General features: G+C 35.6%; 1 protein-coding gene across 6 annotated transcripts in view; it reads right to left on the minus strand.

The window, feature by feature from the left end:
• LOC149074195 (mitogen-activated protein kinase-binding protein 1-like) overlaps positions 1 to 16,680 on the minus strand; it is a 413,671-nt gene that overhangs the window by 144,930 nt on the left and 252,061 nt on the right. For 5 of the 6 annotated variants that reach the window (XM_089246846.1, XM_089246852.1, XM_089246848.1 and 2 more), the window contains 2 exons: positions 7,623 to 7,779; positions 3,391 to 3,464 (listed from right to left, as the gene is read on the minus strand). In XM_089246846.1, the coding sequence (XP_089102972.1) occupies positions 3,391 to 3,464; positions 7,623 to 7,779 (231 nt within the window). The remainder of the gene's footprint in view (positions 1 to 3,390; positions 3,465 to 7,622; positions 7,780 to 16,680) is intronic. The other variant, XM_089246851.1, reaches the window with a different exon arrangement.

Consider the following 16,680-nt stretch of genomic DNA (forward strand, 5'->3'; position numbering starts at 1 on the left):
ATCACCGCAAAGATGTTGAAAAGAGTGTAAATATCATTATAGATTTTTACTTTATCTTGTAAACACTTACATATTGGAAGGGGAATTTGTGGAAAATTAAAATGCACAATTGGAAGTAAAACTGGAAGTAAAAATAATTTAACAAATTTTCGTCTCATTTAAATTTTGCCCATATTCTCAAGTGATCGAATCAGTCATGAAAAATCAAATTGCAGTTTTCTTAATAAATACAGTTAGTTTTGAGTTCACACAGTTTGGTTTTCAAAAAACTATGAATGCTGAAATGACTGTTTTGAAACTCTCTGAATATATACTTGAAATAACAAAAATAATAAAAACATAGCCCTTTTTTTTAGATATAAAGAAAGCGTTTGAGAGTATTGATTACAAGATGTTAATAAAAAAATTCTAAAATGAAAGTTCAAGGGGAAAAATTTATAAATGACTGAAAAGCTATCTGGAAAATAGAAACCAAGACGTTAAAATAAACAATATAATAAATGGTTATAACGCAATAAGAAAAGGAATTCGTCAGAAAAATCCTTTTTCAAAAAAATCACTGCACAAATTTAAAAAACTACTAATAAACAAAATCAACGCAATTAAATAATAACTTATAAATAAATTTTTTTTCTCTTTACGAATGTAATGAGGACTGAATATTATATCTTGAATTATATATATACATCATTGGTCTGTTGTCAAACCCAATATATACTATAGTATCAATATGCCCTGGATGGATTATGTAACCCCTTGGGCTAATACATAAATGGTAATATATATGTTTTTGTATATTGCGTCTGTATTGTATGTGTTTTTTGTTTTTGTATGTACTATTTATTATATGTTGTATATGTTGCATGTGTAATAAATTTCAAATTTCAGGGATTAAATTCAGGACCACTAGAATTTTTTGTATATATAAATGATACTCATTCTTTGCAATTGCATGGCAAATTGGTTACATTTGCTGATAATGCTGCATTAGACATATCAGCTTCAAATGATCAAATGTTAAAGCAATACACAGAAGACAGCTTTGAACAAATTCAATATAGGCTCTATAAAAATAAACTGGAGTTATATTATAAAAACAAAATACATAAAATTCCAACTTCAAAGCAATGATGTTGAAAGTTCATTTCAGAAACAATATTACTCCCCAAATTGTACAAATGAACTGTGATTGCCCTCAAATAAATGACTGAAACCTTCAAGTATTTGGGAAAAACATTCAGTAGAGAGATAATTTAAATAGGAAAAATCATACAGAAATTATCAACAGAATAAAATTCTATATTATTATAATATACCTCATATATTTGATAATATATTTTAATCCCCAAAATATTTATGTCAGAAAAATTTTCAACTACTATTTACAATGCATGGATCCTGTCCACTGTTCAATATGGAATTTGTGTATGGGGAGTAGATTATGATTGTGATATCCAAATACTAAATATAACAGTAACAAAAAATTTAAATATTGTAACTATCAGAAATAAAAGAGTGAATATATAATCCGGTTTGGCGAATTTTTTCCTTTATAGGGAAAAAAGGAAAAAAAATTTTTGCACCATCTTCTTTGATAAATTTTAGTTTCATGACAATTTCCCATAACACTTTGCGTTTTTTCCCTATTGCCGTTTCCCCTCCCCCTAATGTAAACAGTGCTTGTTCTATACTGTTGAAAAAAAAGTTTTACTTCTATGGCTTGTGGGGTTTCAGGAAGAAATTTTAATCAATACAGTGCACGAAAAGGAAATCAAATCAGTGCTATGGAAGGTGAATGCTTGATATTGTTTTCTGTTTCGAAATAAGTGAAAAATCTTCAAAAGGAAACAGTTTTCAATTGAAAATAAAAACTTAACATTATTTCTGAAGTGAATGCTGGTGTAAAGAAAAACAATGTGGCATCAAACTAATGCATATCTCCATCTACTCCTTTAACATTTTTAAAAAATTTGACAAAATTGGAATAGCAAATTCAAAAACAGCAGTTATAAGATCCCATAGGATAAAGATCAGACTTTCGAAATTTTAAGATGTGGATGCAGCTGTCTTTCCTGGCGTCAAGACATTCATTCCCAAATTGTGCCAGTAACCAGTCCACTCATACGAGAAAAGGCACTGGAATTTGCATGCGATTTTCAATGCGAAAAATTTCAAGCAACTGTCGGCTGGCTGAATCGCTTCAAAGAACGGTATATGGTGTGATAGCAAAGCAGATTTGCAAAGAAGCAAATTCAGTTCACACATAAATGTGAATGAATGAAAAGCTGGTGAAATAGCGAAAGTGATAGTCATACAATCCTTCCAATGTATTCAATGCAGATTAAGCCAGAATCTTTTTCCAACTGTTGCCTAACAAAACTTTGACATTAAAAAAGACAAGTGCATTGGTGGCAAAAACTCCAAGCAACGCTTGGCTACTTTGTTTTCCTGCAACATGAATTGAACTGAAAAAAGAAAAGGTTTGGTGATTAGCGGATCTGAAAATCCATGGTTCCTAAACAAAAAAATAGAAAAATCCTGCTCCTTATTGACAATTGCACAGCACACAATGAACCTCCAAAGTTAAACTGCATTCATATCAAAAACATGCCTCTAACTGCACGTCTGTTTTGCAACCACTTGACCAATGCGTTATTAAGGCAGTGAAAGGAAAGTACCGTACGCAAATGATGAGATGTATTCTTTACTGGATTGATAATAAAGAAATCATAGTGAAGCGTGACATCAAGCAAGCTATGGATATGATAGTTGGAGCCTGGAAAGATATCACTCAAAAAGTCATTTCTAATGGGTGGAAAAAAAGCGAATTTAATCTCAGCAGAATTCTGTGAAACATTGAATAACGCTGATGAAAGTGCATCCACTGCAGCATTTATGGGAACACATTGCAAAAGAAACGTCCATTTTGAATGGACTGATGCTGGATTTGCTTTCCTTTGATGACGTCGTCTTCACTTCAGAACCGTTAATGGACAATGATATCATTTGTATGATACAAGAAAACACCCTTGTGAACAACAGTGATGAAGAAGAACTTTCACAAGAATATACTTTGGTACCTACAGAATCTGAAGCCTTAGCTGGTTTAGAAACTCTAAAACAATATTTATCAGCCCAGGAGAATCTTCCAGACCATTTGTTTCAGTATGCGTATACTTTAGAGAAATTCATTGTTTCCTCGGCTTTCACAATACTTGTGAAAAAAAAATTTTATGGATTATTTGCTTCTAAAATGTTTAGCAAGTAAAAAACTTATGAAAAAAACTTCAATGCCCGATTGATTTAAGTTGCTTTGTGTTATTTTAAAATTAATCTTCATTCTTTTTATTGTCTACAATGTAAATAAGTAGTTGAAGAAAAAGAACATACCAGTAAAGAATTTTTAATATTGCTCTCATCAGATCTCTCCAACTTTTTGTAATCATTATCAGATTCAGGCTCTTCTGAATAAAAAAAACAACACAATATTATTTTTAAATTAATACAACATTGATTTTTTATATCAACTTAACAGACTATTGTACAATAAAAAACTAATAAACAAGAAACATATCTAATGTATTACAATAAATGATGTTTTGCTTTGTGATTAAAACTGATAATTAAAAATTTGTGCTGTATCATTTACATATACTTTACGCCATACTTTTTCATTCTTGCCTCTTCTCCTTAATATACTGCCAAGCTTAAAATAGTATATGCAATAGTCTAAATTATGATACTACACTGTAATAGTGAAACTTAGAATATGAAAATCACTAATATACAGCAGTATCTGGGCTCAGCTAAGATCACTGTCGAAACTAGTGAAAATAATGACTGAAATATTTTAAAAGTGACCAAATGAACAATGAAATTTTGATTATCAGCAATAGTATGAACCATTTCTACTAAGCTTTGCATCTGAATGGAACTTCCATATAGATTTTTATTACACATAATAGTGTGAAATAATTAAATCAAACTGTCACCATTTTTTATAACCAGAAAAATTTGGAAATTACTAAAAATTGCTTTCCAATTGGTATATAATTTGATTAATAACTATAACCTTTCAGACCTTATACTCACAAACATAAGGGTTGTTTTTTCTCGCTGTTGATATTATTTTTTAACCTCAGGAAGTTCAGCCCAGACTTCAGCAATAACACATACGTAATCCTTGAAATAAAGGCTGAACTCCCCAAGGTTGAAAAAGAATATGAAAAGCAAACAAAAAGCAACCCACACCACACGCTTGTGCATACAGGGTCTGAAAAAGGTAACAAGTTGTCTATCATATATTTGAATGGCAAATTCAGAGACTTCTTTCCAGTTTTCTTAACCTTTTCTTGCACCATATTGCATGGGGTGCTCTATATGCTACTGCATTTGGCCTGTGAAAGGTGTTCATGAAAATGTATCAATCAATGTATAAAAGCACCAGTATTGTAGCCTGCAAGCATATCTGGATCACAGATTGAAAACAATTGTACATCCCTCTATTATAGCAAAAGACAAATAAAGTATTTCTTAATAATTTAACTATTTTGCAAGCACCACAGTCGTTTTATGCTCATATGGACTAACTTAACTGAGACCTGCAGTTTACAGCAAACTCTAAAATGATTTTATTTTTTACTGAAAAGTTGCTGTTCAAACTACTTGGGAGACCCATTTACTGTAGTCATGTGCTTGAGGGTTAAGATGACATACTTTCTCTTTCATTGGTAGAAGCAGTGGTATCATAAGCGAGCTAATAGGGCCCTAATGAAACAGAAGCCCCCAATATTATAGGCTTTCATTAATTCTAAAATTATTTCTTTTGTAATTTCTTAATTTTTTTTAATCTTGGAATTATTCCTTATTAATTTCCAATTATTTCTTTCATTATATTCTGAATTTTAATCAGTTTTAGAATTATGTATTTCACTCACTAATTTTGGATTTTTATTAATTCTGAATTTTTAAGAATTTTAGTTCTTTCATTAATTTTGAATAGAAAATTATGAATTTTTATTTACATACTTTATTAGATATTTTTATGCATTCCTGTAAATTTTCTAATAACATTATGATTCTGGGATGCCACCTTTCCCCATAAAATGTATAACATTGGAGAAGGGAAAAGATCCCAGACATCGTTAAGTCACCCTGAAGTAGCACCTACGTTTAAAAAATATTGTAAAAGACTAAGGTATACAGTCAAACCTTGTTAGTGCGTCACCCGGTTAACACGTCACTCTGCTTACCAGGTCACTTTTTGGAAGTCCCAATTGTCCTTAGGCATGAATTGGCACAGCTATGGCTTACTCCGTTTAACAAGTCACTCAGCTTAATAAGTCATATTTTTGTCCTCCGAAGAGTGACTCATTAACGAGGTTTGACTGTATTCGGGAAGGGCCTAAATCAATTCTCTGGTGTACATCAGACTATGTTACATGCTCAGGAGGTACTACTATCTACCCTCCAAATCAGAACGGTTCACATGAAAGATAGCAGTCAAATGGTTTGCATGAAAGTTACCCATAAATTACTTCTTGTTGAATACTTATAATCTATCAATAATTTAATGTTATCCCAATATTCTCAAATCAAATACCATACATACCATATAATCTCAGCCAACCTACATTGGAACAAACACGTTGACTACGTTTACCAGAAGTGTCTAAAAAAACTTTACTTTACTTCCTCCACCGCAACCTTAAACACTCTACTCAGGGTTTCAGACTACTCTGCTACCAAACTTATATCTCCCCCGTTCTTTCCTACACCGCTCAAATCTGGGACCCCTACACCTCCAGTAATATATACAAACTTGAATCAATCCAAAATAAATTCACCTAATTTGCTCACGACTGCTGGTCATCTTTCGTTTCCGTGTCCAATCTTAAAAACGAACTTTGTCTCCTCCCTCTCTCCACTCTTCATCTCATTTCTTGATTAACATTGTTATATAAAATTTTCCATGGTCAATTCTACATAGATACTTCTGGTATCTTAGCCAAACCATCCTACATCTCTAGAAGACTCAACCATTCCCTTAAAATAAAATCTATTTTTGCTTCCACTGTTCCACTGACTGCTTTAAATACAGCTTCTTCCATAGTTTCCTTACTTCCATACTTTCTCATAGCTGGTCATATCTCCTCCACCAGCCTGTCTAGGTGACGATGCCTTCTCTGATGATCAAGGTCTTGGATACTGTACTTTATATCTTGGTTTTCCTGTATCTTGACCTCTTCTATATCTACTTCTTTCCCAAAACATTCTGTTTTTGCCGTCTCCATCAGGACTCCCAGTCTCACAGCTGTTGGTCCTCACATTTCTAGAGATGCTACTCACAGATCAATGGAAGAGTCTTCTGCAGAAAGGGTGCCTCCTGAATATGTACTATGGCCCTTGGTGTCGATCATCTTTGCCAGTTTGGCTGCGACCATTTTTCATTTTTCCTACCACAAATTTCTCGCCTAAGTAGTCCAATGAACCATTGTCGAGGGACCCATCCATCTTGACAATAAGACGTTGGTCGGCTGTATTGGAACTTCCTTAGAGGAAGGTACTGTAAAGCAGTGTTTTTTAACCTTTTTCAGCTCATGGCCCCCTATGGATCACATTTTTTTCTCGTGGCCCCCCTGTCCTATCCAGGGGTCCCTCTACCCTCATCTAAGAGTGAGATATTTTTTTTTACTATGAACGAAATTTTAATAAATAAGATCAATCTCTGGAATCCTGGCTAGGCACGGATTCAAATGGTGGATCATCATCTCTCCCATCTATCATCTCATATACATGAAGACCCAGGTTGTGCCCACATAGACCCAAGGGTTAAGATGCCCCTGGTTGTATGGACGGATCTGATGAATTCTGAAAGCATATTTTTCAACCATGTTTCACTTTTAAAGCTTTTCTCTTCACAGCTCTCTATGACTCCCTTCACCACCTGTTGTGGATCACCTTTCTTCTGATTTTCTCCCATGGCCCCCCTAGAATATCCCAGGACTGCAAGGGGGCTATATGGCCCCAAGTTGAGAATCACTGCTGTAAAGGATCAGGATGGGATCCTTCTCCATTACTTTATTTATTTTTAGTTATATGGAAGATAATCTATGTTTAGACACAGGGACTGCTTAGCTACTAGGAGTCAACCAAAAGTCTCACTAGCGTGCCGCCATACGGAATGTATAGGATGGACCACAAGTTATTAATACACCATCAATCAATTGCTTCGACAAGGGGAACTATTATCGTTTAGTAAGGGGCATTTTCAGGTTGTGGTGTCGCAAGGAGTTGTGAATAAATCAAATAGCTTACCTCCAGGGGTTATGAATTCTAACACGTTTAAATTGGCAAGTTTAAAAAGAAAAATGATAAACATAGAAATAAATCGAGAAGCTATCCATACTTAGATGAGACAACCATAATTTTTTATGGGTAGCATATTTATATTTTATGATAATCATTGCTCTTATTGGGTTACTGCATTTTTGATAATTTAAATATATATTCCACATTTCTTATGGACATTTTTTTAATCACCTTGTTGAGCAATTTGCCTGTTGCATTTGTATTTATAAAGAACATTAACCAATTCCTTTAAAGATTTGAAAAAATCTTACCTGATATATTAGGATATGGAATTACAGAATCTGAATCCAAGTAGGATCTGACTACTAAGCCTTGACCATCAATACGTTGAGCCCACCTTCCTCGTGGGGGTACTGGGGGAGCAAGTTTCTGGACAGCTACAGAGGGAGGCACATTTTCTTCTGATATCTAAGATTTAATACCATGGTAAAAATGCTTTGATTTTTTTTAATTTTATAGACAAAAGTAATTGAATGTCATATTTTTGGAACTATAAAGATGATGATAATCAATTAAACATACTTTTGTAAACTTCTTTTCTGGAAATAAGTACATGTTTGAACAGATAAAAAATTAACCTAGATGATTTAAGCATAGTTTTGAAAGAAAGACAATAATATTGGATCAGATGCATAATAATCAGGAGCAGCTCATAAAGAGGTGCATAGGCAGGTGCCCTCCCTGAAAAATTCAAGCCATTGATTTAATTTTTCAAATGGATTTGATACCAACTTAATACCATTGAATTTCTTTTTTTTTCAAATGAATTTGATAAATTAGAAAAGAAATATTTTCGAAAGCACTGAAAAAAAGGTGCCCCATAAAATATGGGTCATGTGGTCAAGGTTCGGCAGTGCTTTCCATGGAGAGAGCTGTGTATTCTTCTTTGGTCACTTTCCATTCTGCGCCAATGTGAGATACCCTTTGGTAGTAGAAATATGAGAGAAGGGAGAAAGGGGATAATTAGCGCAGGTTATTGCGCTCATTTTGGCCATGCTGAAAACACCCTGGATACTGATGCTACCATCAACCTTTTCTTTTAAATCTGTTGTACCTTATCTTTTAAATTAGAATATATTTGAATAAAAAATATGTATATTTCATAACTTTATCATAGAATTTTATACACCATTTAAATTAGAGTATTGGAAGAAGAGTATGAATTTTCACAATTTGCAAAAAACCATTGTCGATGGGAACTGATAAACTTGCCAGCAAAGTATACAGGGTGATTCAGAAAAGATAGGGAAAACTTTAAGAGGTGATAGTACACACCAATACAAAAAATTGTCGTCAAAGAATGCATGGTCTAACATGAAACGCAAATGCGCCCTCACATTACGAAATAGTCGCTCTGCGAATGTTAAAATGGCATTCCTGTTGAAATTTATTCAGAGAAAAAGAACACCATGCATGCAAATGTAACTGGGGAAGAAGAAACCGTAAGTAAATCTGCATCACAGTGAATAAAAGGTGCAGACCCCAGCCCTGTGAAGTTATTCCAGCGAGCAACCGCCTGGTTTCGCACCTTTTATTCACTGTGATGTAGATTTACAGACGGTTTGTTCTTCTTCCCTAGGTTACATTTGCATGCATGGGGGCGTTCTTTTTCTCCTAATAAATTTCAACAGGAATGGCATTTTAACATTTCATGTTAGACCATGCATTCTTTGCTGAAAATTGTTTGTATTGGGATGTACTATCCAGGGCCGCAATTAGGGGGGAGCAGGCGGGTCTCGTGCCCCGGGCGCTTGACCAGAGTGGGCGCAAATTTTATTCTCAAACCTCTCCTTCAACATTACAAGGGGGTGCCAAAATACGCACTTGCCTCGGGTGACGAAGCATCTAGTTGCGGCCCTGGTACTATCACCTCTTTTTCCCCCATCATTTCTGAATCACCCTGTATACACACACACATGGTGTGAAGTTATGTCCTTAGACAAACTTCATCTTTTTTGGTTATAGAAGCATACTTTCAATTAGAAAGAGCATCTAAATAACATGTCCATCTCAGATATGTCATTTATTTCACTGGGGGCTGTACATGTATCGAGATACACAATTTCATTTTTTATACAGTCCCCTGACATCTAACTTCAAATTAGAAAGATGTTGCCCTGTCTCTTCTGATCCCAACAAAAAACTCCATGTTTTTTAGTGCAATATTCACTACGATATTCAAATTTGAAAAATGGAGGAAATTTGAATACCTCAGTCAATATTGTACTTAGAAATACAAATACAATATTTGTATTTGTATTCTAATGGGAAATTTAGGTTTTCTCCCTAAAACGTGTAATTTTTTTTTTTTTTTGCTGGGATCAGAAGAGACTGAGCAACATCTTCCTAATTCAAAATTAAAGGATGCAGGACTGTATAAAAAATTAAATTGTGTGTCTCGATACATATATGACCTCTAGTGAAATAGATGACATAACTGAGATGGACATGTTATTTGGATACTTTTTCTAATTGAAAGCTTGGTTCTATAACCAACAGTTCAGAAGATAAAGGGTGTCTAAAGACTTAACTTCACACCCTGTGTATATGATCATGATGCATGACCTTAAACCATGATGGCACCAACAGTAGTACCATGCAGAATGCTATGAGCAGATGAGGGGTGACATCATATGTTTCTCTTCTGGAGATGGAGACAGGGAGTTATATATATACACACATCTTACACATATAGGCTGCATAGTATAAAGTACAGTGGACTGCATATACTGTTAAGAAGCACAGTGGATCCCACTTATGATGTTCCCTCTTCGATTGTTTTTCGCTTAGTATGGCCTATTTTCACGGTGCCAATTTTATTCCCAATGTATGATGTTACTGTTTCCTGGATATATTGATACCAATAAGTAACACTGAACAACAATGAAGTTATGTCTGACATCGAAATGTACAATTCCGAATGATTTTGACCTGTTGAACATGAATATCACCTTGAAAAAGTTCTATTGGTTCTGGTTTTAGAGATATCACCATGAAAATGATTTATTGGCTCTGGTTTTAGAGATATTACCCTGTTAACACATAAAAGTGCATTATTACATGAAGAAATAGTGGTACGAACCATAGAACAACATACCCAGGAAAAATGGTCAATCTCGATGCTGGCTGGCTACTGTTGGACAATTGTATAAGATGCTCCTTATGTCCAGTACAAGCATGATGTAAAGTGAAGTATGTGTCACAAACTACTGTGATATAATACACTTGTGTTTCCATGCATATTAATATTGTGTCTCTATACATCTGTTATTTTTTCTGTACTTATATTTTGTTTTATATATATACCTATGTTGTGTTTCACAATCTATTGTATTACAGTAGACTCTCTGTAACTCGACACGTGGATAACTCGACACCTATTATTCCCTTGGTTGGCACAATACTAATTTCAATGTAGGGAAACCTCTCTACTTAAGTTGTCGGCTTAACTCAGCTTAAGTCGACTATGATTTTTGTCCCTTCACCACAACTAGTTTTTAAAATTGGCCTTCTGTTACCAGTTCTAAGGATTTTTTGACATTGTTTATTGGTACTTTGACAATCCTTTGTTTCTTTCTTCTCTATGATGGGTCCCTTTTCTGCATTGGGGGTGGGGGGGAAGGGCGTGTACATGAAGAATGAATGTTTAAAACCTGTTGGCCGCCTTATCATTTTAGTGGAGTTTCCAAAAAAGGTCTTTCATTCTTTTCATGGTCAAAAAAAGTGTGGATATTGTCAACATCCAATAATGATGAAAATCTTATCTATTTGGAGTTTTGATATCGTCTGTTGTAAAGAATGCTTTCGGTGGAACTCAGTTTTACGATTTCTTGGATGGTTGACTCTATTCAAAGAGCGCCATGGCATTGTTTTTAGGAAAGTTTGTGGAGAGAGCATATCTGCATCTCAAGAAACTGTTGATAATTGGAAGAATAATATTCTGAAACTAATGATAGAAGGGTATAAAGATGCAGATGTGTTTAATTGTGATGAGACAGGTTTATTTTTTCGCATTTTGCCTAACCAAACGCTTGCCCTCAAAGGCAAAAAATGTGAAGGAGGTAGAAAACACAAAGATCGTTTGACAGTTCTTTTGGCTGCAAACTCAGATGGTTCTGAAAAATTGAAACCGTTAAATATTCGGAAAATCAAAAAAACCTGCAGTGCTTTAAAAATGTTAAAACTCTTCCTGTGGACTATGATGGCAACAAAAAGGCATGGATGGCATCAGAGATTTCTGAACAATGGTTGCGGAAGTTAGATAGAAAATTTTTAAGTGAGAAAATAAAAGTTTTATTTATTTTGGATAATTGCACCGCTCACATCCAAAAATAGCGGACCTTTCTGCAATAAAATTATGCTTTTTACCTCCTAATTCAACAGCAATTTCACAACCACTGGATAAAGGAATTATCCTAAGTATAAAAACTCTTTACAGAAAATTACAGACCAAAAAAATTTGTGAATTTGTGGATGTTGGAATGGATGCAAAAATTTCTGTTTTAGATGCTATTGAAATGATTGATTCTGTGTGGAAGTCAGTCACGACGAAAGCATTCGGAACTGCTTTCGTCATGTTGGTTTTTGTTCCGAGTCTTTGGAAAACTATAGTTTTTCCGAAGATTCCTCTCAAATTACGTGTGGGTGTGGAGAAAGCATAAATAACGCTACAGGTGATTTTATAGAGGATGAATTTTTGAACGTTGACTTTGTAACTTTTAGAAGACGATGATATTCTAGAATCAATCAAAGAGGAAGTGCTTCATGTTCTGAAAAAATAGAATCACACACAGAAAGTTCAGATGAAGAAGTATGTACACCATCTCGCCATGATGCATTATAAGCTGTAGATGTGATACGTCGATCCCTTTGTACTCAGGAAAAAGAATAACAATCGCGGGATAAACTGAAAAGTGTAGAAGAATTTTTGTTCTCTCTGCGAAAATAAAAACAAACAAATATACTTGATTATTTTTGATGAGGTAAATTGTTTATATATGTTTTGATTCTATTATGAAGCAACCCAGAATTAAAATTAATGAGAGAATTATTATTTTATTCAATCGAATTGTTTGAATGCATATAATTACGTACACAAAAACGATCGGACAAAAATTTAGAGCGAAACCCCGCTAACTCGACATGTTTGTGAATACTTTTAGGGTGTCGAGTTACCGAGAGTCTACTGTATTATTACAGACCTGCCAACTCCCCCGATTTAGGCAGGAGACTCCAGATTTTTCATCTTTCCTCCCGCTCTTCGGATTTGTTAAAATTTCTCCGGATTTTGGCAGAAAATTAGATTTTACGCGAGCTTTCACGTTGTCGTGACGTCAATAATTACAGTCGTCATTAGGGTAAACACCCATAGAGGACAGCCGTAGTCATTTCCATCGAGCAGCCGTAAAAAAAAAAGTCTCTGTGACCGCATTTAAGCAACTGGCAAAGACGCGACTTCATTTTTGTAGCGTTTATCAGCAATCATTTATCAGGAGCATGATCTTGGTTGCCGAAATTCCTGTATAATCGTTATTGTATTCCATTAACAGCCGTGCGGGAAACACGTTTTTATGTCGGCAGCTTTGTAATATGATTTTTTTAAAATCGTTTCTTCCGATTAAACATCTTCAGAAAGAAAATATAAAACTTTAAGCTATATAAAGCTAAATATAAAGTTTGAAGAGTTCGTATACCCGAGATTATCATTCACTAATGGCATCCACAAAAGGAAACACCTATACTTTATGAACAGTATGTAGATGTGATTTCTCTATTCTGCATGGAAAGACTGACATGGAATTATATTCTGCTCAGGGGCAATGCAGAACCTGCCTTGGGGGGGGGGGTGAAGAATGTAACTTTTTCTTAATTGATTGAAAAAAAATGTTTTTTCAAAAATTATTTTTATGAACTTTTTTTTTCGATCGAGTCTATGAGTGTCGGGGGGGGGGGGGGTACCCCCCTCTGGAGAATCTCCAGATTTCTGGATTTCAAAAGTTGGCACGTCTGTTATTATATACAGGGTGCATAGGTAAACACATGCACTGAAAATTACTGACACCATTGACCAGTAGAGGCATACTTCCATTTAGAAAAATTATCCAAATAACTTGTGGACCTCAGATAAGTTGCTCATATTGCAAGGGGATATTGCATTATTTACTAAAATGCAAAAAATTAACTTTTCATACAGACGCCCTGTGCTTAAAACCCAATTAGGAAGTTGTTGCCTTGTCTCACCTAAAGCTAACAAAAAAATCCTGAATTATGCTGTTTTTTGTAACTTTTCTGTTTTTGTTTTTTTTTATTCACATATTGCAGCAAATAATGCACTCAGAAATGTGGAATTTTTTTGTTGGCCTCAGGAGATATAGGCAACAACTTCCTCCAATTGGGTTTTTGAAGATGGGGTGCATATAAAAAATTTACATTTTTATTTTAATAACTATACAACTCCTTGCAATATGAAGGACATATATCTGAGGTCCACACGTTGTTTGAATACTTTTTCTAACTGGAAGAAGTATGCCTCTAAGATCAACGATTTACCAGTAATTTGTGGTGCATGCTGTTACCTATGCATCCTGTATATTAACCTTCTAAACAGTGAAGACTCATATATGAGTTCGAAGACAACTACCGTCATTTCGGCCTGAACTCATATATGAGTCCGAAGACAACTGCCGTCATTTCAGCTAGAACTCATAAATGCGTTCGCCAGGAACCAGTTCCTTCCCCCATCTCATTGTACGGTTAGTGACAGGTACACAGTGTCGTCAAACTGCCCCTTCCTGCAACAATACAATCCTCTCCTCCCCAAACTTATCAATGTTTGAAAAGAAAAGCTTATTGAGAAAAGAAGGATTACTTGGTTTGAAAAGGCACAAATACCCACGTTGTAGTTGAAAAAAAGAAAGAAAGAAAGAAAGAAAAGGAAAGTTTTTACCGGTAACTTAGAGATTGTTAATTTATTTGGCAAAAATATTTATTATTCGTATCTGAATATTCGTTGGAATATATATTCAAACCTATGAAATTTAACCACTCTTCTGAAGTTTATTCCAAATCCAATAATTCATTCATCATCCACGCAGAAAACTACAGCTTGTGCTAAGAGAACTAGTTATTAGTTCTTTCTCCAGTTATTACTAATTATATTTCAGCTAATTCACTCGTTAGTAGCTTGGTTAGGGCAGCGGTTCTCAACTGGTGCTCCATATGCATTTTCCAGGACTCTGCGACCGGTCGAGGAAAATGAAATGAATAAACAAAATATGATAAATCAATTAAAATGAAAGGCCCACGGGGCTCCATGAGTGAAAAAAAAAATTAAGAACCGCTGGGTTAGGGTATCTTCGTGTATATTTTTTAACGAATGTTCTATATACCATTTGTTTTATGTACTATGATTTTTGTGTAATTTAATGTTCTACTGAAATTGTCACCAAATTATTGAAGCATCTCATGGAAAAAAAGTCTCCAGCGTGGCTTCGATAACCTCTTGGGCAGGCCCGTCATTTGGGGCGTCGGGGGGGGGGGGGGTGCCCCTCCCAGCTTTTGAAAATACACTAAAAATGGTATATATATACACACACATTGAGTACATATGCTTTGCTTCCCCCCTGTCGTTCTCGTTGGTACGTTGCGTCGTTTTAAAAGCCGTCCGTTGAACAACGTTTTAAAGGGGTTTCGATCTTTTTTGCTTTGAATTATTATTATCTACTCTATAACATAAAATTCCAAACTCGAAAAGGGCCTGTTTCTAAGCAACAGAAATTAGTGACGATTTTATGTAACGAAAATCTGTTACGTTTTTGGGTTACGGAAGTCGGTTACAATTTTGGTTCAAGTTTTCATTTAACTCTTGCATATTGGGAGCAACTCTTGCATATCCCCCATCGGGATTAAGTTATGTGGAAGTACAGAGAGACTCCTACTTCCTACAGTAGGGGCCCCTAGGATGGGAGAGATAGCGGGCCCCAAACCAGCTTTTTCACGGGCCCCTCTGTGGTTAATTTATAGTGTGAAAAATCAAAAAGTGATAAGAATTGCCCCTGGAACGATTCTTATCACTTTTTGATTTTTCAGCCCTGCCCTTGAGGGGGTCATGCCGACATTGTATAATATACATAAATCACCGGTGCTTCCAGCACACAGGATCTTGGTACTTGGGGGTGGCATTGCACATATACCTTCATGGGGAAGTTAAAAAGTTTAATTTCCAGAGGCGCTTGATGGACCTCATTGTTTTCTTGCTGCTTTAAAACTGAAAAATTTCCGATAGCGGAAGCCCAAGATATTTCCAGTCCAGCGGCCCCCCCCCCCACACCATAAAAATCTGAGAATTCGGTCAGGAGTGATTGCGTGGGCGCTGGATTTTATTCGTTGGTAAAATGAATACAAATGAATATTTGCCATGGCCCTCACAGGAGTATACCCGATAAGCTTCCAAGTCGGGACCTCGTTTCATTTTGGGGGGTCCTGGATGAATCTTATTCTTTTCTGGGTCCGGCGTATTCCGTTGGGAGCGATGGGTTTTATTCGTTGGTAAAATGAATACAAATGAAAATTTTTCGTGGCACTCGCAGCTGTGGAAGTCGGAAAAGCTTCGAGGTCGGAGACCAGGGCACGACCATCTAGGTGGTCGTGACCAGGGCCGTCATTTCAACTTTTTCCAGGGGGGGGGGGCAAAGAACATGTACTCAATGTACGTGTATATACATATAACCACCCCCCCCCCCCCCACAATGACGAGCCTGTCGGGGGCCGATGTGGAAATTGATAGGTTTCATTTTGGGGGCCCTGGATTAATCTCATTGTTGTCTTTTGTTTAACATTGTGGAACTTGCAACAGCTGAAACCCGAAATAAATGTATTTTGTAAACGTATTTTGTTGGGGGCGATAGGTTTTATTCGTTGGTAAAATGAATACAAATGAAAATATTTCATAGCACTCGCAGCGGGGGATGACCGACAAGCTTCCAGGTCGGGGGCCCCATGTGGAAATTGACAGGATTAATTTTGGGGGGGCCATGGATGAATATCATTTTTTTTCTGTGGAATTTTGCAACAGCGGAAGCCAGAGATGAATCCAGTCTGGGTCCCTCACTAAAATTCAGTGAATTGGAGTCTGGGGACCCTCGTGGAGAAGTTTTGTGGGGGTTACTTGATTAATCACATTTGTTTTTTGTTGCTTTATTATTGTAAAATTCGCTTCTTCAGTAAGCTGGTGCTTTCACGTGTCCCTTTCCATAGCACTCTGATGAAGTGGGACGACATAAACAAAATATGTTGTGAAGAGAAGAGAAG

Source organism: Pholcus phalangioides, unplaced genomic scaffold, assembly GCF_987345545.1.
Source record: "Pholcus phalangioides strain wild (caught in Gottingen) unplaced genomic scaffold, Ppha-v1.0 ptg000017l_1, whole genome shotgun sequence".
In the NCBI taxonomy this organism is placed as follows: domain Eukaryota; kingdom Metazoa; phylum Arthropoda; class Arachnida; order Araneae; family Pholcidae; genus Pholcus; species Pholcus phalangioides.